Source organism: Heterodontus francisci, chromosome 10 (assembly GCF_036365525.1).
Source record: "Heterodontus francisci isolate sHetFra1 chromosome 10, sHetFra1.hap1, whole genome shotgun sequence".
NCBI lineage: Eukaryota > Metazoa > Chordata > Chondrichthyes > Heterodontiformes > Heterodontidae > Heterodontus > Heterodontus francisci.
The window spans coordinates 36,155,732-36,182,606 of NC_090380.1; the positions used below are offsets into that span (position 1 = coordinate 36,155,732).

General features: G+C 42.7%; 1 protein-coding gene across 5 annotated transcripts in view; it reads right to left on the minus strand.

Moving 5' to 3' along the window:
* The window catches only part of mospd2 (motile sperm domain containing 2), a 113,429-nt gene that overhangs the window by 27,506 nt on the left and 59,048 nt on the right, over window positions 1-26,875 (minus strand). For 4 of the 5 annotated variants that reach the window (XM_068040448.1, XM_068040444.1, XM_068040446.1 and 1 more), the window contains 2 exons: window positions 16,563-16,659; window positions 14,901-14,997 (listed from right to left, as the gene is read on the minus strand). In XM_068040448.1, the coding sequence (XP_067896549.1) occupies window positions 14,901-14,997; window positions 16,563-16,659 (194 nt within the window). The remainder of the gene's footprint in view (window positions 1-14,900; window positions 14,998-16,562; window positions 16,660-26,875) is intronic. The other variant, XM_068040447.1, reaches the window with a different exon arrangement.

The window sequence follows — 26,875 nt, forward strand, 5'->3', positions numbered from 1 at the left end:
TTAGAATTTTATATGTTTCTATGAGATCCCCCCTCACTCTTCTGAACTCCAGCAAATATAATCCTAACCGACTCAATCTCTCCTCATAAGTCAGTCCCGCCATCCCAGGAATCAGTCTGGTAAACCTTCGCTGCACTCCCTCGATAGCAAGAACATCCTTCCTCAGATAAGGAGACCAAAACTGCACACAATATTCCAGGTGTGGCCTCACCAAGTACCTGTATAATTGCAGCAAGACACCCCTGCTCCTGTACTCGAATCCTCTTGCTATGAAGGCCAACATACAATTTGCCTTTTTTACCGCCTGTTGCACCTGCATGCTTACCTTCAGCGACTAGTGTCTCAGGTCTCGCTGCATATTCCCCTCTCTCAGTTTATAGCCGTTCAGATAATAATCTGCCTTCCTGTTTTTTCTACCAAAGTGGATAACCTCATATTTATCCACATTATACTGCATCTGCCATGCATTAGTCCACTCACTCAACTTATCCAAATCACCCTGAAGCCTCTCTGCATCCTCCTCACAACTCATCCTCCCACCCAGTTTTGTGTCATCTGCAAATTTGGAGATATTACATTTAGTTCCCTCATCTAAATCATTAATATATATTGTGAATAGCTGGGGTCCTAGCACCGATCCCTGCGGTACCCCACTAGTCACTGCCTGCCATTCAGAAAAACACCCATTTATCCCTACTCGTTGTTTCATGTCTGCTAACCAATTTTCTATCCATCGCAATACACTACCCCCAATCCCACGTGCTTTAATTTTACACGCTAATCTCTTATGTGGGACTTTGTCAAAAGCCTTCTGAAAGTCCAAATAAATCACATCCACTGGCTCCCCTCATCAACTCTACTAGTTACATCCTGGAAGAATTCTAGTAGATTTGTCAAGCAAGATTTCCCTTTCGTAAATCCATGCTGACTCTGCCAATTCTACAACTGTTCTCCAAGTGCTCTGTTGTAAAATCTTTTATAATGGACTCTAGAATTTTCCCCACTACCGACGTCAGGCTGACTGGTCTATAATTCCCTGCTTTCTCTCTACCTCTCTTTTTAAATAGTGGGGTTACATTAGCTACCCTCCAATCTGCAGGAACTGTTCCAGAGTCTATAGAATCTTGGAAGATGACCACCAATGCATCCACTATTTATAGGGCCATTTCCTTAAGTACTCTGGGATGCATACCATCAGGCCCTGGGGATTTATCGGCATTCAATCCCATCAATTTCCCCAACACCATTTCTCAACTAATACCGATTTCCTTCAGTTCCTCTCTCTCACTAAGCCCTGCATTCCCCAACATTTCTGGTGTGATATTTGTGTCCTCCTTTCTGAAGACAGAACCAAAGTATGCATTTAGTTGGTCAGCTATTCCTTTATTCCCCATAATAAATTCCCCTGTTTGACTGTAAGGGACCTACATTTGTCTTCAATCTTTTTCTCTTCACATACCCATAGTAACTTTTACAGTCTGTTTTTATGTTCCCTGCAAGCTTGCTCTCGTACTCTATTTTCCCCTTCTTAATCAATCCCTTGGCCCTCCTTTGCTGAATTCTAAACTGCTCCCAATCCTCAGGTCTGTTGTTTTTTCTGGCATATTTAGATGCCTCTTCCTTGGATCTAATGCTATCTAATGCTTGGATAGCCCACAAGATTCCAATGGCTGGTTTGGTCAGTATCAGAAAAATCCAAGCCCGCATAAGACAGCATTTTGACTGGTCACACTTCATCAAGGATGTGGTGGAGTTCTGTAAAACTTGTCACACATGCTAGGTTGTGGGGAAGACCCAACCTGCAATAAATCCTTCATCCCTCATTCCCATACCGGCTTTTAGGGAACCATTCAGCAGGGTGTTGGTGGATTGAGTGGGGCCCCCGCTGAAAACAAAAGGAGACTACCAGTATCTTATTATCGATGTGGCTACTCGATTTCCAGAGGCCATTCCCCCAAGATCTATCTCTGACAAGGTAGTGGTGGAGGGGCTAACCCAATTCTTCAGCCGATATGGGCTGCCTGCCGAGATCCAGTCAGATCAGGACACAAATTTTATGTCCAGTATTTTTCAAAAGGTCATGGGTAATCTGGGCAAAACCCAGATAAAGTCCTCAGCCTACCACCCACAGTCACAAGGGGCTCTGGAGCAGTACCACCAGACCCTAAAGACAAAGATCAGGGCATTCTGCATTGAGTACCCCTATGGCTGGGATTTCTTCTGTTTGTTACCATCACCCACTGGCTTTAGCCCCTTTGAATTAGTATATGGACATGAGGTGAGAGGTCCTCTTAAACTAATCTAGGAGAGGTTTTTAGAGCACAGTAATGAATCTTCCCTGTTAGACTACATCTCTGTGTTCCACGAGTGGTTCACAAGACGCTATGCACAAGGAACACCTAAAAACCTCCCAGACAGCTACGAAAAACATGACAGATAAACATGCCAAGGTCAGAACATTTCAGCCCAGAGACCATGTGTTAGTGCTACTACCAATACAGGATGAACCACTGAAAAAGCCTGGTTCAGTGGTCCATACAGAGCAGTAAAGAGGATTAGCGAAATAAATTATTTGACACCCCAGACTGTAGGAAAAAGCAAAGGCTGCACCACATCAATATGTTAAAGCAGTACCACAGCCAGAAAGGGGACAAACAAGCATAGGTCTGTCAGGCAGTCAGGAGGGAGGAGGACAGAAAGGACAGTGAGAATGAGTTAGAGGGCAGCCTGGAGGGTTTCCAAATCAAACCCCTTACTATCCAGTTAGCTATCACCGAAATGTTAGGGAAACTAGACACTGTACTCTCCTATTTAACTGCAGAACAGAGAGGAGACCTAACAAGGCTGCTCGCAGCATTTAAAGAAATCTGCAGGGACAAACCAGGGTGCACAACACTAGCCATACATGATGTGGATGTAGGAGAGACCCCTCCCTTAAAGCAAAATCCCGAACTCCTAGGTCCTCAGAAACTGACCCAGGTTCAGGAAGAAATTCAGTACATGCTGGAGTACAACCTGATTGGGGAACTCCAGCTGCTCTGGCTGGGCTCAGATGCTCTCGTGTCCAAGCCTGATGACTCAGCAAGGCTCTGCATTGATCACAGGAAGGTTAATGCAGTGAAGAGAGCAGACTCCTACCCGATTCCCCACCTGTAAGACTGTAGCGATAGAGTAGGAAACGCCAGCTACATACAAAAATAGACTTGTTAAAAGAATATTGGCAGGCTCCCTTAACCACTGATGCGAAAGAAATCTCGGCTTTTGTCACCGCAGATGGCTTACTCTAGTGCCAGGTCATGCTATTTGGATTAAGAAATGTCCCAGCCACCTTCCAAAGGCTAATGAACTAGGTCATGGCTGGCCACCCCAACTGTGTAGTGTACCTGGATGATCTGTTAGCATACAGTGAGAGTGGGGGAACCACCTAGACCAGTTAGAAGCCCTCTTCTGAAGGTTACAGTCGGCTGACCTAGTGGTAAATCTTGCAAAGAGCAAGTTTGCTAAAGCTCAGGTAATCTGCCTAGGGTATGTTGTGGGTCACAGGCGGGTGCTGCCCAGAGCACTGAAGACACGGGTATTGATTGATTTTCTCGCCCCATGATTAAACAGGAAAAATGCGATTTTTGGGGATGTGTGGGTTCTACCGCAAGTTCATCCCAAACTTCAGCATGATAGCTGCCCCATTGACAGACTTGTTATGTAAAAGAACAAGGAAGTGCCAAACAGCTTTCGCGAGGCTGAAAGCCATCTTAACCAACAAAATTGGTGCTGGCAGCTCCAAACTTTATAAAGTGGATGCTAGTGACCAAGAGGTTGGTGCCACCCTGCTTCAAGATGAGGAGTCAGGCATTGAGAGACCAGTTGGGTATTTCTCCAAAAAATTAAACAATCAAAGGAAACACTCTACTGTAGAGAAGGAAACTCTGGGACTGTTACTGGCTCTCGAGCATGTTGAAGTATATCTCCAAAACGAATATAGGAGAGACTGTAGCTTATACGGACCACAATCCCTTGACATCTGTGCAGAAATTCAAAACCCAGAATGCAAGGCTATTTTAATGGAGCCTGCTTTTGCAACCTTACACCTAAAGATTACCCCCCACATTGCAAACAAAAACAATGTGATAACTGATACTTTATCCAGAATCTAACTCAGCAAAGAATCACCACCGATGAAAACTTAGCCAGAGCATAGCGATGGCAGTGTAAGATTGATAAGTGAGTGTTTGAGGATGAATGTGTGTGTGTATAGTCCCTTTTTAATAAAACGACCATATAATGAAATGCTCTTGTCGTCATTTAATTTCATGTGGTGTGGAGGTGTCGCAAAAACATGCTTCATGTTGAATGATGATTTTTAATCCACCGGCTAGAAACCTGAATTGAAATTTAAAAAAAAAAACAGAGATTAAAGGGGACTCTATGCTGGCAGCTCAAGATGGCTACCCCAATTTGTATCAATGTACCTTACACATTCCAATACATTGAGATGGAGACAGCATGTCTGCACAGACCCACCAATGACAATGATCTGGGGAATCTGTTCCCATTAGCAAGCCGTCAAGGCCATTACATGAGGTATTCAACTGGTAGAGACAAACCATTCAAACCTAATCACTTGAACAATGGGACCCTAGATGGGAGTAGACTCCTAGACACGGACTAATTAAGTTGCAAGAGGGTACACATTCGTAATCACCATGCTTGAATCACTAAGTGATGGTCAAGTGGGAGGCCCACCCTTCGTGTAATTAAGTTCCGTTTTCTCTGAAGTAGACAAGCAGCTGGACACCCAACGCCATTGACAATTTCCAGTTTCCTGGCCCCGACTGCCTTCTCTTCACTATGGACATCCAATCTCTCTGTACCTCCAACTCCACCAGGATGGTCTGAGGGCTCTCCACTTTTTCCTTGAACAGAGATCCAACCAGTCCCCATCCGCCACCATCCTCCTCCATAGACTAAATAAATTGCAAGACAGAATATGCTAGCAACTACCATGCTTGAATCACTGGGTGATGGTCAAGTGGGAGGCCCACGCTTCGTGTAATTAAGTTTGTTTTCTCTGCAGTAAGGAGACAAACAGCGAGACGCTGATGAGAGAAGATCCAAGTGGGGTCTCTCCTTCCTTCCTCTCTCTCTCCCCAATCCAGCTTGCAAGCTTCGAACCCTGTTTGCTGACCATGACCACCCAGGGATGCCCCTGCTGCAGACAGAGACGCCTTGAAGGAAATCAGCCGTACTACTGCCTGCAGGAAAACCACCAAATCAGCCAACCACATCTTCAAATTGGAAGCCTCAGGACCACCAAAAGAAAGTTGCATGACTATTGAATTCAGCCTGAAGCCAGCCGAGTCACCAACCTCCACTGACTGTATACCCCTTTTATTTCTCTGGACTCTAATTTGACCAATCTATCCTTCCCCACTCTATTTGTGCGCGTGCGTGAAAGTCGAAGCATATTTTCTTATTTTACTTAGATCAGTTTAACTACAACAAAGCTAACCTTTTTCTTTGTTAAACTCAAGAAAACCTGTCCAATTGGTTATTATCCCAGCATGTCAACAGTTAAACGCTCACTGAATTGGCAAGCATATCCTCTTCAAAACCAGTGGATCAGCCATCCACACCTTCTAATTGGAAGCCTCAGGACCACCAAAGGAAAGTCGCAAGGCCAGCGAATTCAGCCTGAAGCCAGCCGAGTCGCCAACCTCAACAAACAGTAAATGCCTTTTATTTCTCTGGACTTCAATTTAACCAATCTATCCTTCCCTACTCTGTAACCTATTTGTGTATGAACTTAGAGTGCGCGGGTGCCTGAAAGTCAGAGCATATTTTATAATTTTAATTACATAGGTTTAAGTGTAATAAAACTAACCTCTTTCTTGGATAAACTCAAGAAAACCTGTCCGATTGGTTTGTTTTATGATCACAGGATGTAGTCAGTTAAACACTCACTGAAGTGACAGGTATATCCTCTTACCAAAGAAATAAACTTGTTGCTGACAAAAAAGGAGGGAAAAGAGGGGAACACTTCGACCCTGCCTCATCTGATCATAACAGGCCTATTAAAGGACTCAAAGGGAAACTTCATGTAGAGGCAGAGGGGCATGACTCAGTATCACATGAGTACTTTGCATCTGTCTTCAAAGGAAGATGTAAAGGTTACACTAAAAAAGGAAAGCGAAGCTATGAACAGAATAGTAATAGATAGAAGCTATACCAAAAAGATATCACTTGGTCCTGTTAGAATGTATCCTCCGTTGCTGAAAGAAGCATAGGTAGCAATACCAGTGGCATTGATCACAATATTTCAATCCTGATTGGATACAAGAGTAGTGACAGAGGACTAGAGGGTTACAAATGTCATACCATTGTTCAAGAAAGGGGAGATGGATAAACCAGGAGAATACAGACCAGTTAACATCAGTTATTGGGAACCACTATCAGTGACAAAATTAACCCATGCATTCCAAATGACAGTTTATCAACGAACGCCAGCATGGATTTGTTAAAGGAAAGTAGCATCTGACTAACTTGACTGAATCCTTTGATGAGGTAACAGAAGGTTGAAGATATCTGACAAAGTGCCACTCAGGATACCTATTAAGAAGATGGAAGCCCAAGAAATGAAGGGAAAAGTGCCGGTATGGGTATGAGGTTGACCCTGACAGGAAGCAAAGGGTTGTGCTGGATGAATGTTTAAAACCACGAGGTGATTTGCAGTGGTGTTCTGCAAGGGTCAATTCTGGGTCCATTAATCTTTTCAATTTTTATAAATGATATCGACTCGGGTAAGAAACAGCATTATAAAGCTTCCTGATAATACAAAACTTGGCAAAGTAGTAGACAGTGATAAGGATAGTTATAGGCTTCAGGATGACAGAATTGTGAAATGGGTAGAAGCATGGCAGATGGAGCTCAATGTGGAGAAATGTGAAGTGATGCACTTTGGGATAACAAACATGGAAAGACAGTGTACTACAAATGGCACAATTATGATTTTGAAAAGTGTAAATGAGCAGAGAGACTTTGTTGTTCGTAGACACAAATTCTTAAAAGGTGGCAGGGCAAGTGGATAAGTGGTTTAAAAAAAGCATTAGGTTACTTGGGATTAAAAAAATAGAAGATAGAATATTAAAACAAAGAGATCATGCCACAACTATAAAATTACTGGTTAGGCCTCAGCTGGAGTACTAAAGACAATTCTCGGCATCACACTTCAGGAAAGATGTAAATGCCTTAAATTGGTATGGAGGAGATTTACGAGGATGTTACGAGGAATGAGAGACTTCAGTTACGAGAAGAGGGTAGAAAAGCTAGGACTATTCTCCTTGGAATGGAGGTGGTTAAAAAGTGACCTAATTGAGGTTTTCAAGTTGATGGGGGTTTTGATAGAGTACATAGAGAAAAATTATTCCCTTGGGTGAGTGGGTCAACAACTAGAGATCATAGATTCAAAATCACTGGCAAAAGATCCAGAGGGGAGATAAGAAATGTTTCCATTCAGATGTCAGGATATGGAATGCTCCATGTGCAAAGTTGGTGGAAGCCAATTTCATAATTAATTTTAAAAGGAGAGTTGGTCAGGTACTTGAGAATAAGGAACTTACAGGGTTAGGGACAAAAAGCGGGACTAAGCAGGACTACTCTTTCCAACAGCCAGCACAGGCACAACAGACCAAATGGGCTCCTTCTGTGCTGCAGTTTTTAAATTTCATCACCTCCCCACTATTGGTCTGAGTCAATTAAAAAAATTCCATTGCCTGAACCCTGGTACTGGTTACACTGGAAAGGTATTTATTGGCTGCGGCTCCATTCTTAAAGGATGGGGAGAAAAAGGGACCGACTCTACCGGGTAAAGCATTCAAAGCAGTCTCAAGACTACCCTATACAACAGTGAACCTATTGTACCAAGCCAGACAGCTCCTTACAAATTTAGTACATTGTACTACTGTGAACAATACTGAGATAAACCAAATACATACTAATAAAGCAGAAGGCATCAACCATGTGTTAGGGAGTACACATTCAACAGTTGTCACTGTCCTGGGCTTACTACCTAATAGATTAGTGATATTAAATTCATTTTGGATTTACTTTGCTGTAGTGTGCTAAAGGAGCACTGGGCAGCTTGTGGAAAATATTCCATATGTGTTACTGAGCAGGTACTAGGCTTAGAGTTACTTGGTGTTGATCTCGATCAACGCTCCACAGCAACCAGTGTCAATCACATTGAAATGGTGCAAAAAAGTTGTACTGATGACACCAAGTCTCAGTACCTACCTTGTGTTAGCCAATGTTCGACTTATCTCACAGGACACAAGAATGGAAACTCAAAGTTCAATTTACCCTTGGTATGGAAAATAGTCTACTCCATTTGGTATACAAGGTTAACAGCAGTGGCAACCATATTTAGGTAAAATAAAGCAAAGGATGAAGCATTTTCTCGCAGAGACTACTAATTCATATACTTGAGAGAAGAGAGTAGAAGAGTAGAACTTTGCTAGAAATAATCAAGGAGACTAACCTGAACAAATAAATAGTTACACTCAACGAAAACTTAACAGCATGTGAATGGTTACTCAGATTGTTCCAAACCCATGACCTCTACCACCTAGAAGAACAAGGGCAGCAAACGCATAGAGAGCACCACCACCACCTGCATGTTCTCTTCCAAGCGACACACCCTCCTGACTTGAAACTGTATCGCCAATCCTTCGTCTTGGGTCAAAATCTTGGAACTCCCTCTTCAACAGCACTATGGGCATATCTACACCACATGAACTGCAGCGGTTCTAGAAGGTGGATCATCTTCCCAAAGGCAATTAGGGAGGGTAACATATGCTGGCCTGGTCAGCGTCACCCATACCCCTTACCCTTAAACAAATACAGAGAAACAAAAAATCTTTGAAAAGGTCTAGAGACTTTACCCTTTGGAATCGCAACACTTCCGCCATTCCCCCCGCCCATCAAATGGGATGATCGGAGGTGACAGATAAACACACGTGAATAATTGACAAATTTAAAAACATTAAAAATAAGTAAACTGCTTCACTACTGTATACTGAAGTTCCACATTCCCAAGCATTAGTGAAAATTAAAACCTCATTACAAAGCTTCCCTGTGCATCAAAACATCGACGCAGGTCTCTTAATAAAAACATACATAGATTAAAACATTATCTGTGACCACATAGGAGGGAACATTTTGTTCTCCATTATATAATCTAAAAGTAGCAAAATTATTTCAACAAAAAGGTCAGTATGGTGTATAGAAAAGTCACCCCATCCTGATAATTAATTTTGATGTTTTAAACAGTATATTAATAGAGCATATTCAAAACCTTATCTGCATATTCTAAATACATCAGAATAATATTAGCAAATAAATTTGCAACAAAACTACAGAAACATAAGTCAATTTCAAAATGATGTATTTTGTCTTATGTTCTTAACTCTATTGGGAACTATATGGAATTATGCAATAAATATTGCAAACACTCTGCAGATAAATGAGACACTTGCAGCTGTATATCTGCGAAATCTACAGCACAAAATAAATGGATTCGTGAGACGACTAGTCTGAAATTCATCAGTAGTTCATTATTATTCTGTTAGGCACCAGTATTTCTCTCAGTAGTTCAGGGCACATGTTATTTTATGAGTGGGAAACGTGATAAAGTGGCCAGGCTTTGGAAAGAAAATGCAAATTCATTTCAGTGGTTCTCTTCAAGGGTCCAGAGTTTTAAAGAAAATCTTCTACAAGACAAATATCTGTTCTGAAAGACGTTACAAGGTTATCACCGTTCAGTTCAGGACTGGATGGGAACAATCTTTAAAAGAGTTACATGTGGCAGTTATAGTTATTTAAGAGCACTGATTGTAGTTTGCAAATTCATGCTGAATAAATTAAAATGGTGCTTCTTAATGGTGAACTCAAAATATATGTGTATTGAACTGCTAGAGGTTACTGTAGAGAAGCAGCTGCTTCTAAAAAAAGAGCTCAAGGTGGATAATAATCACGGGACTTGATAGCATACATCCTTGGCTGTTGACAGAAATCAAGAGATAGCGGAGACTTTGGCCCCAATTTTTTAATTCCTCTATGAATATGCAAATTATGCCAGTGGACTGGCAAGTACCAAACAACAACTACCTGGGGATTATCACTGACCAGAAACTGAACAGGACCAGCCACATAAATACTGTGGCTACAAGAGCAGATCACAGGCTGGGAATTCTGCAGCGGATAACTCCCCTCCTGACTCCCCAATGCCTATCCCCCATCTACAAAGCACAAGTCAGGAGTGCGATGGAGTACTCTCCACTTGCCTGGATGGATGCAGCTCCAACAACACTCAGGAAGCTAACACCATCCAGGACAAAGCAGCCCACTTGATTGGCACCCCATCCACCACCTTCAACCTTCACTCCCTTCACCACTGATGCACAGTGGCAGCAGTATGTAACATCCACAAGATGCACTGCAGTAACTCACCAAAGCTCCTTCGACAGCACCGTCCAAACCCATGACCTCTACCATCTAGAAGGACAAGGGCAGATGATGTATGGGAACACCATCACCTGCAAGTTTCCCTCCAAGCCACACACCATCCTGACTTGGAATTGTATCACCTTTGCTTCACTGTCGCTGGATCAAAATCCTGGAACTTCCTTTCTAACAGCACTGTCGATGTGCCTACAAGGGCTGTAGTGGTTTAAGAAGGCAGCTCACTACCACCTTCTCAAGGGCAATTAGGGATGGGCAATAAATGCTGGTCTAGCCAGCGACACCCACATCCCACGAACGAATAAAAAATACAGAAGGAAAATACCGCGGATGCTGGAAATCTGAAATAAAAACAGAAAATGCTGGAAATAGTCAGTCGGTATGGCAGCATCTGTGGTGACAGAAACAGAGTTAATGCTTCAGGTCTGTCACCTTTCATCACAACACCTCTGTTCAAGAAGGGAGAGAAGCATAAACTGGGTAACTATAAACCAGCTAATAACAGTTATGGGAAAAATCAAGATAATAGTATATATTCAATAAAGGATTAAGGGTGTGGATGAAGACAGAAATCTCGAGATTCAAACACACTGTTCTCTTAAAGCTTTAGTGCAGGTACAGCCCTCCAAAGGGTCAAGAAATGTTGGGTTTTATAAATAGAGGTATAAAGTACATTATCAAAAAAGATTGATTTGTAAAGTCAATCATGAACTGGTTAAGAGTATTGCATGCAGCTACTCATAGGAAAGGCAATGAGCCATAGGGAGCATTCACTAGGATGAGCCCAGGAATGGGAACCTGTACTTATGAGAGTTGGGTAATAGGACTAATTTTACTTGAGAGTAGAGATGTTCAAAAGCAGTGTTAGAAGTTTTTAAAATGCCATAGTCTTTCCCTATTCTCCCTTTATAAAACTCTTTCCGGGTTGGGAAGTTGGAGATAAGGGTCAACAATTTAAAACAGAGTGAGAAGGGAAATTCGGAGAAAATTCTTGAGTTGAGGTAGAGACCACTACATTTTCTTTTTAAAAATGGGAAAATTGAGAAATATCTGAAGCAGAGGAAGAGGCAGAGCTAAGGAGGGAGAACAAGACAGGGAAATTAGATTTGGATTACTCCAGCAAAGAGATAGCACATACACAATTAGCAAACAACCTCCTTTTGTGCTGTAACCTGTGGTTCTCTCTGCAGAAGAGCCTTTTCTATCAAGTTGCCAACAGTAGAATATATACAAAAAGCAAATAATTTGATCTACACTAACATAATACACATTATGCAAATGATTCCATCATATAGGGACAGGTGGGGATGTGGTAGGAATATGGGATTAGTATAGGATTAGTATAAAATGGGTGGTTGACGGTCGGCACAGACTCGGTGGGCCGAAGGGCCTGTTTCAGTGCTGTATCTCTAAAAAAAAAATTAAAACACACCGAAGGTTGCTGCACAGTTGAGGACGGAAGCTAAATTTGCTGTGATCCTCCTATTTCCTCTCCCCACTAAGATAGAGGACTTTAATATCAAGACTCTGGTTATGTATGTCATGTTACAACACAGTACATGAAAAAAAACTTAAATTCACTGCACTAGTAATTAAGGCTTTAGGTTTTAAATAAAGACGACTACTACTGTTCAGAAGTTACTATAAAATAAGTAATTAACCAATTACGAATTTAGTTCATTATTTTAGAAGCACAGATTGCTACAACTACTTGGTTATGTTTCTTTGCTCCATTCTTCCTGTCTAGGCTCCATTCCTTCCTTACTTTCTCCGATGAAACTGCTTTGACAATTCCGCACCAGAACTTCTGAAAATGTTCTTTTTTTTCATCTGTGGTGAAGAATTCCCTCGATTGTCACTGTCCAATTTTCAAGTCCTCATTGCTCACAATGACAGGGTCATAGGAACAGGAGTAGGCCATTTAGCCCCTTGAGTTAGTTCCGCCATTTAATTACAGCATGGCTGGTCTGTATCTTAACTCCCTCCTGCCCTTATCATTCAAACCAATATCATCTCCCTTCATCAGATAATCTGCATGATTCCAGAAAATCTTCCTACATCTCAAAGGAATTTCTCTGTGGCAGTGGCATCAATCGTTCATTCTTCCATCTACTCCCAATACCCAATGTTGTTCAAAGTCATCCAAAGTAGCCCATTTCTCTTTTCCTCTTCATGACTGGAGATCTTAAACACTTTATGAACCAATCCAGACTTCACAAAGTCTCATCTTCCTCCTGAGCACCCTGTAGTCTTCTGCTCTGATAATCTACTTTAGAAACTTCAAACTTTAGCCAACTTTGGTATTCTAAAACCATATAAGTTTTTACATTAATTCTAACTGCTGCACAGTAAAACATTCGCTGGAGGCGAAAACTAACTTGTTTTCCATGGGGTACATTTGATTTAGCTGAATTCACTGGTCTTTGAAATGAAAGATTTGAGAAAGCTAACTGCAGTAAAGTTGAAATGTCACATCATTAATCCATTGTTTTAATTTTTTTCCATGTGGGGACTCCTTACAACTACTGAATTGCTAGGAGTTTGCTGTGCTAAATTCCAAAAGACTGTGTCGGCTCCCATTATATGGACTGCATGGCAACAGAGATAGCATGCTAGCATGTTCAACAAAGTGACTTCCCCTCTCAGATCCCAGTCTGAAAACCTGTTACTGATAGCAATGTAATGCATCACAAATTCAGTAGTCAGGTAAATTTCACTGAAGAGAGAAGACATTTAATCTGACTAAGCTGGTAATGGAACAGTTAAGGATCATGTAAATGTTATCATTTCATTCCAGTCAATTGCTAATCTGTGTACACACAATGCATTGGAGCCGTCATTTCATCACAATCTACAAGAGATATGCACGAGGTCTATAATCCAGTGCCTCAGGTTTGCCAGATACCAAAGACAGCATACTTCATATTACATGAAACTGGAAGTCCTACAAAAGGTTTAATTTGCAGATACACTTAATAAACCTGCCACACTACCTCACCTGTCTTCAATACTTATGCAAATGATTAAAATACATATAATAAAAACTATACCCAACGATAGGAGGGGGTAATTCATTAAATATACTAAGCAGATCCATTAACAAAAACAGAAACAACTAAGATTAGGCAAATATCATAAAAATTAAGAGCCCCAATCACTGCCTTGCATTCACCAAGTTATATTTTTAATATTCCATATCTTTTGAATAGTTTGCTTGTTCCATGTTGAATGCAGGACAGATAGGACACCATGAGAAAGGGCAATAAAGTGTACAGTGATACATCTGCAGCATGACATCATGCAATTACGATGAGTGTATTAAGTTTTCCAGACAGCTAGATATCATTGGGAGTTAAAGTCAGACACAAATTGGCCATAAAATACAGTTGAAAATGTCACATATAAATCATATTCATCACCGCCTATTAACTTGCATCTGCTGAAATCTGAAACTTCAGATGTATGGATACATGAAAAAAAAATCTCAGCTTGGAGTCACTCTGTTTAGCCAGCGAGTAGCTAAGCTTTAGAGACAAGATTGATTAAAGTTCAATCCTTAATCTTTACCAAGTTAACTGATCTATAAACAATAGTTGAGGACAAACTTTGATGCTCGATGCAGCTGAATTGCTTGCCAACATTAACAGTTATGAATCACACCAAGAGGAATTACTTCAGTAAAGTACTGGCAGGTGTTCGGAGGAACTACCCCCAATCATATAATGTATTTTTTTCAGAGCTGGGGGTGACAGGGCAGGAGAGCTCTGTTTACTGCTAACTTTAAAATCTACGAATGAAAATGTTAAAAGTTAATATATTTTACCAAACTTCTACATAATGTTAATAGGAACTGCAGCAACTTTCAGTTCTCTCTCATTTCTGCGTTTTGTCAAAAAACAGCTTAGGAAATCAAATTCATGTCAATGAAGAACAAATTCCGAATAAAACATCTGTGCCCAGACTGATGTATTTTTAAAGCACAATAGGGGCACGAGAGCTGAGAGGCACAAACAGGTAGACAAAGATCACTGTTAAGATTTAGGATCATGTGGCAATTCAGTAAAATGTCCTTCCCCTTAAAAGATAAATGTTTTTTATGTGCACTCTGCAGCGTCATTTAAGGACAGTTGTATTAAACATGCAAAGTGCATCTCCAATTACTTGCGTGCGATGAGAATGAAACTTTTGTCACAGAAAAGTATAAAAGATGCTCACGATTTAGCAAAATGACTAAGCAGGACTGCAAAATAGGTTCTCTGTTTAAATTCCTTATATTACTAATTCTATTCAATTTTTTGTTTTACAATTACCAGAATACTTCACTGAGCACATTAAATCCATATCTTTAGTACTGTATTTGCAGACAGTAGGAGTAGGGCTTATCATACCTCCATGAAGTGACACTAGAATATCCAGTGAAGTGCCTGGCTCGAAGCTGCCATTGCTTGGTTTTACCCGGTACTTCTCTGGGGCCGTTGTTCTAACCTTGTTTAAATAAAAGGCAGAGGACTTGAATACTATCATTTTATTCTCCAGTTGCCTTTGGGAATAGGTTTTTCCAAATATGTCAAGTATCATCTCACATAGAAACAACTGTCTAAAATCATTAACGTAAGGAAGATTCAAGTTAAAAACTTTGTTTTTCAGCACTTGGCATTTAAATTGCATACATCTCAAAATTTAGAGAAAAAAAAAGTTTAGAAATAATAGGTTGCTGGGAATTTCCAAAATGACTAATTTACTACAACTTTAAAAGAAAAAGTGCCTAAAAATCTAACACTTTGCACTTATATAAACTGTAACTGCAGTGCCACTTCTCTTAAAATGATTCAAATACATAGAAAACTCTGAGGGGAGCAGAACCTCAAATGCATCCTTGGGCAATTTAATGGCAAACTAATCTTTCCCACTCCAGAGACTTGAGCATGTAATCAAGGCTGACACTTCAGCACAATATTGAGGTAATGCAGCAATGTTGGAGGTCTTTTTGAATGAAACAATCCTGCAAAAGAACCCACAATACTATTCAAAGAACAGCAGGTGAGTCCTCGGAGTCCTGACTACTGCATACTCCTTATTCAATATTAAAACAGATTATCTGCTCATTATCAAATTTCTGTTCATGGCACTTTGCTGTGAACAAATTGGCTCTCGCATTTCCTATAAGAATGACTACACTTCAAAGGTAGTTAATTGGCTGTAAAAGCGTTTTAGGGCGTTCTGCAGTTGTGAAATAAGCTTCAAAAATGCAAGACTATTTTTCCCCCAAATATCATCTCCAGGATTTACATATCTGGATAAGTCCTGGTACATTAATGATCAGATGGTATTCACACACTTTCAATTTGGAATGAATCTCAGTTTATATGGAAAGAGCAAAATTATTTGGGGAGAAATATGATTTTTTTTAAAATAAGAATTGTTTAAATACCTTCACTTTCACAACATATATAGCCAATTAACTTAACAGGAGCAGAATTAACTATGCGACACTTGAGCCTGCTCTGCCATTCTAAGATCAGAGAATTAACAGCACAGAATGGCTGATCCACCTCAACTACACTTTCCTGCCCCATCAGCATATCCCTCAATTCCGTTAGTGTCCAAAAAAAAACAATGGATCTCAGCCTTGAATATACTGAACGACTGAGCAGCTACAGCCCTCTGGGGTAGAGAATTCTGAAGATTCACAATCCCCTGAATAAAGAAATTTCTCCTGATCTCAGTCCTAAACAGCCTACCCCTTATCCAGAGACTTTGACCCCCAGTTTTAGACTCTCCAGCCAGGGGAAAAGTCTCAGCATCTACTCTGTCAAACCCTCTCCCAGCATCTACCTGTCAAGCCCCCTCAGAATTTCATAAATTTCAATGAGATCACCGCTCATTCTTCTAACTGAGACTATAAGGTCCATTCTACTCAATTCTATCACTGCACAATTAAAAATGGGTACTTTTAATTGGCAACTAAATCAGTCAGCTACTTAATGGCTTAACACAAATGACGGATTTCAATTCCGTAAACCGAATGATTACTAAACCAAAAAACTTACCTTAAAAGCAACAGGGTTCTTTGTCACATTGGTCAGAACTATCAAACATTTTGTTTCTCCACTTTCTTTAGACCCAAAGTGAATATCTTCAGCAGGACTATTATTAAACAAAAAGAAAACAGTTAATATGTATAATTGCTTGAAAAATTGATGTTCTATTGGACACTAAAAATGATTATACAAGACAGTTAATATGACAGAGAAAATCTCTTCACCACACAAGTTAAGTTCTGGTTCAGTTTCTCTATACCATACATGGAAGTCTCTGAGCTCAGAGTATAGATCTACAAAAGCCCCAACTTGCATAGTACTTACTTCAAAAAGACCAGACAAGAGGCAGTACAATTAATGTACAATTTACTTCTCACTAATTCTTTGCTGAAATAAAGGCATTGTACTGTGATGTAGGATATGAAGACCCCACATATTACATGGCACTATTATCACCAACACTCATTTCACCATGTCACTCTCAATTTGCCACAGATGAAAAGGGATTGAAGAGTACAGAAATTTCCTTTCTTCCTCCTCACAGCATAACTTGCAATGGGTTTGAAGTAGCAATTTAATTTTAGGGCAGAGGTTTGAAGTAAATTGTTCAAGCTTTATTCTTTTGGTTTAAGGCATCAGAATTAAACTGAATATCGTATATGTAATTTATTACAATTTGCAAACACATTGGATCCACTTTCCAGAGTCAGAGTTCTGGAAATTATCTAGATATGCAATTGCACAAACCTCCAAAGGTTTGTCTGTGAAATTTGATAACACCTGAAAGCAGGCATGGGGATCATGATGCACAATTAACCTGTATGCATTGCTTACAACACAGGTAACACGCAAATGTCATGCTACCTACTTGTTTATCCGATGGGAGTATGTAGCTTGTGCTAAATGCACTGTTGAGTGGCTGGCTGCAAGCTGAGTTCGTTTGTTAGCATAGTCATCGTCCCAGAAGGTTGATTGTCATGGATCTCCACCTTTGTCTGTCCTGCGCTGTCCTTACATATTCTGCATAGGTCAACTGCATCCAGTCCATTAGATCTGTCATCTATTTTCTTCTCTGCTTCCCTCTACTATGTTTTCCATTGATCTTTCCTTCCAATAATTGTCTTTGTCTACCTTCTGCTCTAATGATGTGACCAAAGTATTGTATCTTTCTCTCTTTGATGTTATGCACTAATTTCCTCTTTTCTCCAGCCACTTGCAGCACGCTCTCATTAGTCTGTCTGTGTAAGATATGCAGAATATCCACCGATACGTCCATATCTCAAATGCATTCAGCTTATCAATAGTCTCTCTATTTGTTGTCCATGTCTCCGAGGCACATAACATTGATGACAAAATGTTACATCTCAGCATTCATTTCCTAAGATTCAGGGTCAGTTTCTTTGATGTCACTAAGTCCTTCATTCTGACAAAGCTGGTCTTGGATATCCCAATTCTCTTTTGGATCTTACAGTCAGATCTCCCATCATTTGGCAAAGTGGATCCAAAATTGGCTTAGTGGCAGGAGGCAGAGGGCAATGGTCAAGGGTTGTTTTTGCGAGAGGAAGCCTGTGACCAGTGGTGTACCGCAGGGATTGGTGCTGGGACCCTTGCTGTTTGTAGTGTACATTAATGATTTAGATGTGGATATAGGAGGCATGACAAGTAAGTTTGCATATGACACGAAAATTGGTGGTGTCGTAAATAGTGAGGAGGAAAGCCTTAGATTACAGGACGATATAGATGAGCTGGTAAGATGGGCGGAGCAGTGGCAAATGGAATTTAAGCCTGAGAAGTGTGAGGTGATGCATTTTGGGAGGACTAACAAGGCCAGGGGATATACAATGGGTGGTAGGACCCTAGGAAGTACAGAGGGTCAGAGGAACCTTGGTGTACTTGTCCATAGATCACTGAAGGCAGCAGCACAGATCGATAAGGTGGTTAGGAAGGCACATGGGATACTTGCCTTTATCAGCCGAGGCACAGAATATAAGAGCAGGGATGTTATGATGGAGCTGTATAAAACGCTGGCTAGGCCACAGCTGGAGTACTGTGTACAGTTCTGTCACCACACTATAGGATGGATGCGACAAAAACAAGAAATGCTGGATTCACTCAGCAGGTCCGGCAGCATCTGTGGAAAGAGAAGCAGAGTCAACGCCCCGGGTCAGCGACCCTTCCTCGGAAGGTTCCGAGGAAGGGTCGCTGACCCGGGGCGTTGACTCTGCTTCTCTTTCCACAGATGCTGCCGGACCTGCTGAGTGAATCCAGCATTTCTTGTTTTTGTTTCAGATTTCCAGCATCCGCAGTATTTTGCTTTTATTATAGGATGGATGCGATTGCACTGGAGAGGGTGCAAAGGAGATTCACCAGGATGTTGCCTGGGATGGAGCATTCCAGCTATGAAGAGACTGAAAAGGTTAGGGTCGTTTCCCCTAGAGCAGAGAAGGCTGAGGGAGGACATGATTGAGTTATACAAAAGGCATTGATAGGTTAGATAGGAAGAAACTTTTTCCATTAGCGGAGGTGTCAATAACCAGAAGGCATAGATTTAAGGTAAGGGGTAGGAGGTTTAGAGGGGATTTGAGGAAAATGTTTTTTCACCCAAAGGGTGGTTGGAATCTGGAACATACTGCCTGAAGAGGTGGTAGAGGCAGGAACCCTCAACATTTTAGTATTTAGCTGAGCACCTGAAACGCCATAGCATACAAGGCTACAGGCCAAGTGCTGGAAAATGGGATTAGAATAGTTCGGTGCTTGATGGCCGGCACGGACACGATGGGCCGAAGGGCCTGTTTCTGTGCTGTATAACTATGACTGATTTGTGATGACCTTCCCAAGGTATGTAAAACCTTGTTCCAGGACTTGTCCATTTACTTCAATTTTCAATTCTGGGGTTAGGTCCCTGCTTATCACCATTGTCTTGGTTTTCTTCACATTCATTCTTAATCCATATTCCACACTCTTTGCCTTCACTTCTTTCACAATTTCCTCTAGGGCCTCTTCTGACTCTGCAATCAGTGCAGTCTCATTTGCGTATCTCAAGGTGCTAATGCTCAAACCACCAATATTGCAACCTGGTAGATCTCCTGTCTCTGAAGATAGTTTCACTATACAGGTTAAACAGTTTTGGGGACATTACAACCCTGACGCACTCCTCTTTGGATTGGGAAACTGTCTGACAAGCCGCTAGCAAGTCTCATCACTGCTGATTGATTCCAATATAGATTCTGAATTCTCATAATTTCTGTCAATTTCTAGTTTGTTTAAGCAATTTCTAGTTTTCTGGTGGTAGACTCTATCAAATGCCTTCTCAGTCAATGAAGTATATATACACATGTTTTTGTACTTCCAGATATGTTTCTATCACTACGCACAAATTAAAGATGTCCTCTCTTGTTCCTTTCTTTGGTCTGAATCCTGTCTATCATCTATCTCTGCTTCTATTGATTAGTCATTTCTTTCCAAAATGATTATTAAAATAATTTCCATCACATGGCTCATGTCCTGTGCTCTGAATACTCTCGGGCTTTTGGTTTCTTTGGGAGCTTAATGAACACCGACTACATAAGATCCCCAGGTATGAATACTGTTCTGTAAATTTTGTTGGGAGGTCTGTCAGTTTCCCAATGCTATCATCATACAGGGCTTTCAAGCATTCTGCTGTCATCTCATCAATTCCAGGTGCTTTCTTTGCTTTCATCTTTTTGATCGCTGTACAGACTTCTGCCTCTTATCTTTGGTGGTACCAATTCACCTTTGTCTTCATAGAATTGGGAGACCAGTGCTTCTTGTTCACACCCTTGCTGTCACTCGTGGCTGACAAGAGTACAAAGGGACTATTCCTCACATACTACACCACACACCCAAGCAAGCAGAGTAGGGAGAGCAAAATTGACAGAGACCAACAGGAGCTCAAGCGAGCTTGAACAACCTAAAGTCAGCCGGCACCTCTTAAAGGGGAGGTGCAATTTGGCTGAAGCAAGTACTGGAAGTCACTGTAAAAGTGAGTTTATCCTGGGAAAGGCACAAGAATAATACAACCTGGAAGAAGGCGCCAAGATTTTCCAATGCTGCACTGGAGGTCTTGTGTGCAGGAGATGAACAAGACAGATGTCATCTATCCACAGAAGGCCCTCCAGACAAACTCTCAGAAGGCACTGGGACCATTTAGCCATGGTGGTCAATGTCAGGAGTAGCCCCAAAGACTTGGATGCAGTGCCACAAGTGGCAAGGTCAGTGAATACATCTTCAAATGCCATATCCTACCAACTGCACCACGAGGCTCACATACTGTTCAATTCACCACACCCCAATCACTCATCTAACAACTATCAATCAGAATTCATATGTACCCACATACACTTAGCACTGCTGCAAGCCTCACACCCACATCTCTCAGCTTGCACATAATGCCAGCTATTCAGCCACATCACCAAAAACACTGCAGCACACTCACTGACCCAATTTCTTCTCTCTTGCAGGACAAGGTGGCGCATGTAGCAGCACCTAATCGGCAAGGGACAGGCACGGCTGCATATCCTTACCCTCATGAAGGAGGCTGTGCTCACCATAATTGTAGCGGTCACAACTGAGGCCATGGCCAGCATCAGGGCTGAAACCAGCGAAGATGACGGTATGCTCATGCCTAATCCTCCTCCTCACATTCCACTTCTGCCTCATCCCACAACCTCTTCTGATTTACAAGCTGGAGATGGTGTAAGCATGCACCTCTTACTATCCACCTACCACTGACCACAACCGCACCCTTGCTTCTTTCTCCTTTCTGATACCCAAGAACTGCAACCTGACCAGGCAGCAGTGGAATAAAGAGATGGAAGAGCAGGAAGGCAGTGAGGAAGAAAAAACATCATCGCTCACAGCCACCAGCTCAGATACTGACACTGAGAGAATTTTACAGGGTAGCTTTGGAGACAAGACCTGCACGTTGAGACACATCAGGCATGAATGGGCTGCGGACAGGGCACGAGGCAAGTGTAGCAGAGGTTCCAGCTTGCTGGAAGGCATACTACTACTGTTGCAGAGGACTCAGATGAGGACTTCAATGGAATGGCCTACAGACGGAGGCCGATGGGTGTGCACAATGAAATGCTTGGTGCCTAGGCCTACCAAAAGTCAAGGAGCATGGAGGAGTCTGTCACCAACTTGGCACAAGACTTTGCACGTAGCTTAGAGCCCATCCTCTCCAGTGTGGAAGTGGTGTTCAACCCCATGAGAACACTTGTGAACCCTTCCAGCGCCAGAAGGCCAAAATCTCAGTTTCCACTGCACCACAAGAAGAAGCCAGTCAACGTCTGGATACTGCAGTGAAACCTCAGGCTCAAGTCCCACAAGCTCAGTTTGCTGCCATGCAAGTCCAGACTGCCCTCACATAAGCTCAGCTTACTATTATGAAGGCTCAGACTGCTGCCATCGTAGCTGCAGATATCAGTGCTCAAAGGGGTCTTCAGGATTTCCCAGCAGTCCAGCAATCTGTGCTCCAGCAGATTACTAGGATTACTGAGGCACTGGGGAGAGTGGTGATGACACTGTGGAACACGGACCTGTTGTCTTCACTCAGGATGAAATCATTCATCCACCCACCACTGCCCTTGCTGCTGCCCATCAGCCAGCCAGCCCAGACTGCTGTTTTCCATGCAGGTGATGCAGTCCAAAATAGGCCTTCTAGAGCCAGAGCTGTTAGAGGCTGTCGGCAAGACTATCTGCAGCCTTTGGGAAAACACTGCATAGTAGCAATAGGACAGGCAAAAGCACACGAAAGACAGGCATCAAGGGAATGTACAAGGGTGATGGGTTGATTTTGATTGTAACATGTCATGGTTTGATTTATAAGTTTCGTTTGGAATATGTGTTTTATGGTAACTTTTATTTTAGCGTTGGAGCCAAAGCTGTGACGGCAACAGAGGGAAGGCAAGGCGTGGGAGTGTTGGTGAATGGGGAATTGGGGCTGCCTTCACTGCTACTGCAGACAGATGAGCTGATCTCGAACAGCCAGCCAGAAAGGGGATGAATTGGTTGCCTCTACCCTTCCTTCTCATTACTTGCCATTTATGGTGGCAAGGGCTGTACCCTCTCGACAGCGACATTGTGCAGCATGAAGCAGACCGTGCTGAATCTTGAAGTGCTCTGCTGAGTGCCACAGTACTCATCCAGAGCAGTCCAAGCACCCCAATACTCTGCTCTATCACTTTTTTTGAAGTACGTTCTTGGGATGTGAACGTCACTGGCAAGGCCAGCATTTATCGTCCATCCCCAATTGCTCGAGAAGGTGGTGATGAGCCACCTTCTTTAACTGCCGCATTCCACATGGTCTAGGTATACCCACAATGCTGTTAGGCAGGGAATTCCAGGATTTTAACCCAGCAATAGCGAAGGAACAGCAAAATAGTTCCAAGTCAGGATGGTGTGGGACTTGGGAACATCACCTGCAAGTTCCCCTCCATGAGTCTGCTGCCCTTGTTCTTCTAGGTGGTAGAAGTCATGGGTTTGGAAGGTGCTGTCGAAGCAGCCTGGTCAAATTGCTGCAGTGCATCTTGTAGACGGTACACACTGCTGCCACTGTGCATCAGTGGTGGAGGCAGTGAATGTTTGTGGATGAGGTGCCAAACAAGCGGGTTGCTTTGCCCTGGATGGTGTCAAGCTTGTGTTGTTGGAGCTGCACTAAACCAGGCAAGTAGAGAATATTCCATCACACTCCTGACTTGTGCATTGTAGACGGTGGATAGGCTTTAGCGGAGTCAGGTGAGTTACTCACTACAGAATTCCCAGTCTCTGACGTGCTCTTGTAGCCACAGCACTTAAGGGGCTGGTACAATTCAGTTTCTGGTCAATGGTAACCCCCAGGATGTTGATAGTGGGGGATTCAGTGATAGTAATACCATTGTATGTCAAAAGAAAATGGTTAGATTCTCTCTTGTTGCAGATCGACATTCGCGCCACACAAATGCCAGACAGTGTTACTTGGCACTTATCAGCCCAAGCCTGAATGGTGTCCAGGTCTTGCTGCATTGGAGCACAAACTACTTCAGTATCTGAGGAGTTGTGAATGGTACTTAACACTATGGAATCATCAGCGAACATCCCCATTTCTGACATTATGCCTTATGTTGGAGGGAAGGTCATTGACGAAGCAGCTGAAGATGGTTGGGCCTAGGATACTCCCATGAAGAACTCTTGCAGCAATGTTCTGGGGCTGAGATGAATGGCCTCCAACAACCACAACCATGTTGCTTTGTGCTAGGTATGACTCCAGCCAGTGGAAAGTCCCCCCCAACACCCCACAGATTCCCAGTGACTTCAATTTTACAGTCAAATGCTGCCTTGATGTCAAAGGCAGTCACGTCCTCCTCACCTCTGGAATTCAGCTCTTGGTTTGGATCAAGGCTGTAATGAGGTTTGGAGCTGTGTGGTCCTGACGGAACCCAAACTGAGCATCAGTTAGCAAGTTGTTGCTGAGTAAGTGCTGGTTGATCGAACTGTTGGCGACACCTTCCATCACTTTGGTGATGAATGACAGTAGAATAATGGGGCAGTAATTTGCCAGATTGCATCTGTCCTGCTTTTAGTAGACAGGACATACCTGGGAAATTTTCCACATTGTCAGGTAGATGCCAGTGCTGTAGCTGTACTGGAACAACTTGGCTAAGGGCATGGCCAGTTCTGGAGCACAAGTCTTCAGTACTAAAGCCAGGATGTTGTGAGGGCCCATAGTCTTTGCTGTATCCAGTGCCTTCAGCCATTTTCTGATATCACATGGAGTGAATCAAATTGTCTGATGACTAACCTCTATAATGATGGGTACCTCAGGAGGAGGCCGAAATGGATCATCTACATAACACTTCTGCCTCAAGATGACTGAAAATTCTTCAGCCTTGTCGTTTGCATTGACATGCTGGGCTCCGCCATCAACGAGGATGCAGATTTTTCTGGAGCCTCCTCCGCCTGCTAATAGTTCAATTGTCCACAACCGTTCACAATTGGATGTGGCAGGACTGCAGAGCTTTGACCTGATACACTGGTGTGGCATCGCTTAGCTCCGTCTATAACATGCTGCTCCCACTGTTTAGCATGCACCTAGTCCTGTGCTGTAGCTTCACCAGGTTGACAACTCAGTTTTAGGTATGTGTGGTCTGCACCTGGCATTGAACCAGGGCTGATCCCCGGGCTTGATGGTAATGGCAGAGTGAGGGGCATGCCGGGCCTTGAGGTTACAGATTGTGGCTGAATACAATTCTGCTGCTGCTGATGGCCCACAGCGCTTCATGGATGCCCAGTTTTGAGCTGCTAGATTTGATCTAAATCTTTCCCATTTAGCATGGCAGCAATGCCAAACAATGCGATGAAGGGACTTCATCTCCACAACGACTGTGCGGTGGTCACTCCTACCGATACTGTCATGGACAGATGCATCTACGACAGGTAGATTGGTGAGGATGAGGTCCAAAGTATGTTTTTATCTCTTGTTGGTTCAATCACAACCGGCCTTGGGCCAGTCTGGCAGATATGTCCTTCAGGATTCGGCCAGCTTGGTCAGTAATTGTGCTACTGAGCCACTCTTTGCAATGGACATTAGAACCGTGGAAAAATTGCAGCACAGAAGGAGGCCAATCAGCCCATCATGGCTGCGCGGCCAAATAAACGATCCAGCCAAACTAATCCCACTTTCCAGCACCTGGTCCATAGCCCTGGAGGTTACAGCATTTCAGATACATGTCCAGGTACCTTTTAAAACAATTGAGGGTCTCTGCCTCCACCACCATTCCAGGCAACGAGTTCCAGACACCTCCTACCCTCTGGGTGAAAAGGTTTCCCCTCTAATCCTTCTACCAATCACCTTAAATCTGTGCCTCCTGGGAATTGACCTCCCTGCCAGGGGAAACAGGTCCTTCCTGTCCACTATGTCGGCCCCTCATAATTTTGTACATCTCAATCAAGTCACCACTCAGCCTCCTCAGTTCCAGGGAAAACAACCTTAACCTCTCCAATCTTTCCTCATAACTGTAATCTTCAAGCCCTGGCAACATTCTTGTCAATGTCCTCTGTACTCTCTCCAGAGCAATTATGTCCTTTCTGTAATGTGGTGACCAGAACTGCATGCAATACTCCAGCTGTGGCCAAAACAACGCTCTATACAGTTCCAGCATCACAGTCCTGCTTTTGTACTCTGTACCTCAGCCAATAAAGGAAAGCAATCCGTATGCCTTCTTCACCACGCTATCCACCTGTCCTGCCACCTTCAGGGACCTGTGGACATGCACTCCAAGGTCTCTCACTTTTTCTACCCCTCTCAATATCCTCCCGTTTATTGTGTATTCCCTCACTTTATTTGCCCTCCCCAAATGCAATACCTCACACTTCTCTGCACTGAATTCCATTTGCCACTTTTCCGCGCACTCAACCAAAACATTGATGTCATTCTGGAGTCCACGGCTTTCCTCCTCACTATTAACTACACGGCCAATTTTTGTGTCATCAACAAATTTCCCAATCATGCCACCCACATTTAAGACGAAATCATTAATATATACCACGAACAGCAAGGGACCCAACACCGTGCCCTGTGGAACACCACTGGAAACCGCTTTCCATTCACAAAAACATCCGTCGACTACTACCCTTTGTTTCCTGTCACTGAGCCAATTCTGGATCCAACCAGCCACCTTCACCTGTATCCCACGGGCTTTCATTTTACTGACCAGTCTGCCATGTGGGACCTTGTCAAATGCCTTACTAAAATCCATGTAGACCACATCCACTGCATTACCCTCATCAATCCTCCTCGTCACTTCCTCAAAAAATTCAATCAAGTTAGTAAGAGATGACCTTCCCCTAACAAATCCATGCTGACTATCCCTGATTAATCTGTGCCTTTCTAAGTGACACTTTATCCTGTCCCTCAGAATAGATTCTAACAATTTACCCACCACCGAGGTCACACTAGCAAGCCTATAATTACCCTGCTGTTCCCTCACACCCATTTTAAACAATGGTACAATGTTCACAGACCTCCAATCACCTGGTACCTCGCCTGTATCTAGTGAGGATTTGAAGATGATCCTCAGCGTATCTGCTATTTCCTCCCTTGCTTTCTTTAACAACCTGGGATGCAATTTATCCACTTTCAGGGATGTCAGACCCTCAAGCACTTCCTCTCTCATTATGCTTATCGTATCTAATATTTCACACTCCTCTTTAACTACAATGTTTGCATCATCCCTCTCCTTTGTGAAGACGTAGAGACAAAAAACTCATTAAAAACCCTACCCACATCTTCCGCACCCACACACAAGTTCCCCCGTACATCG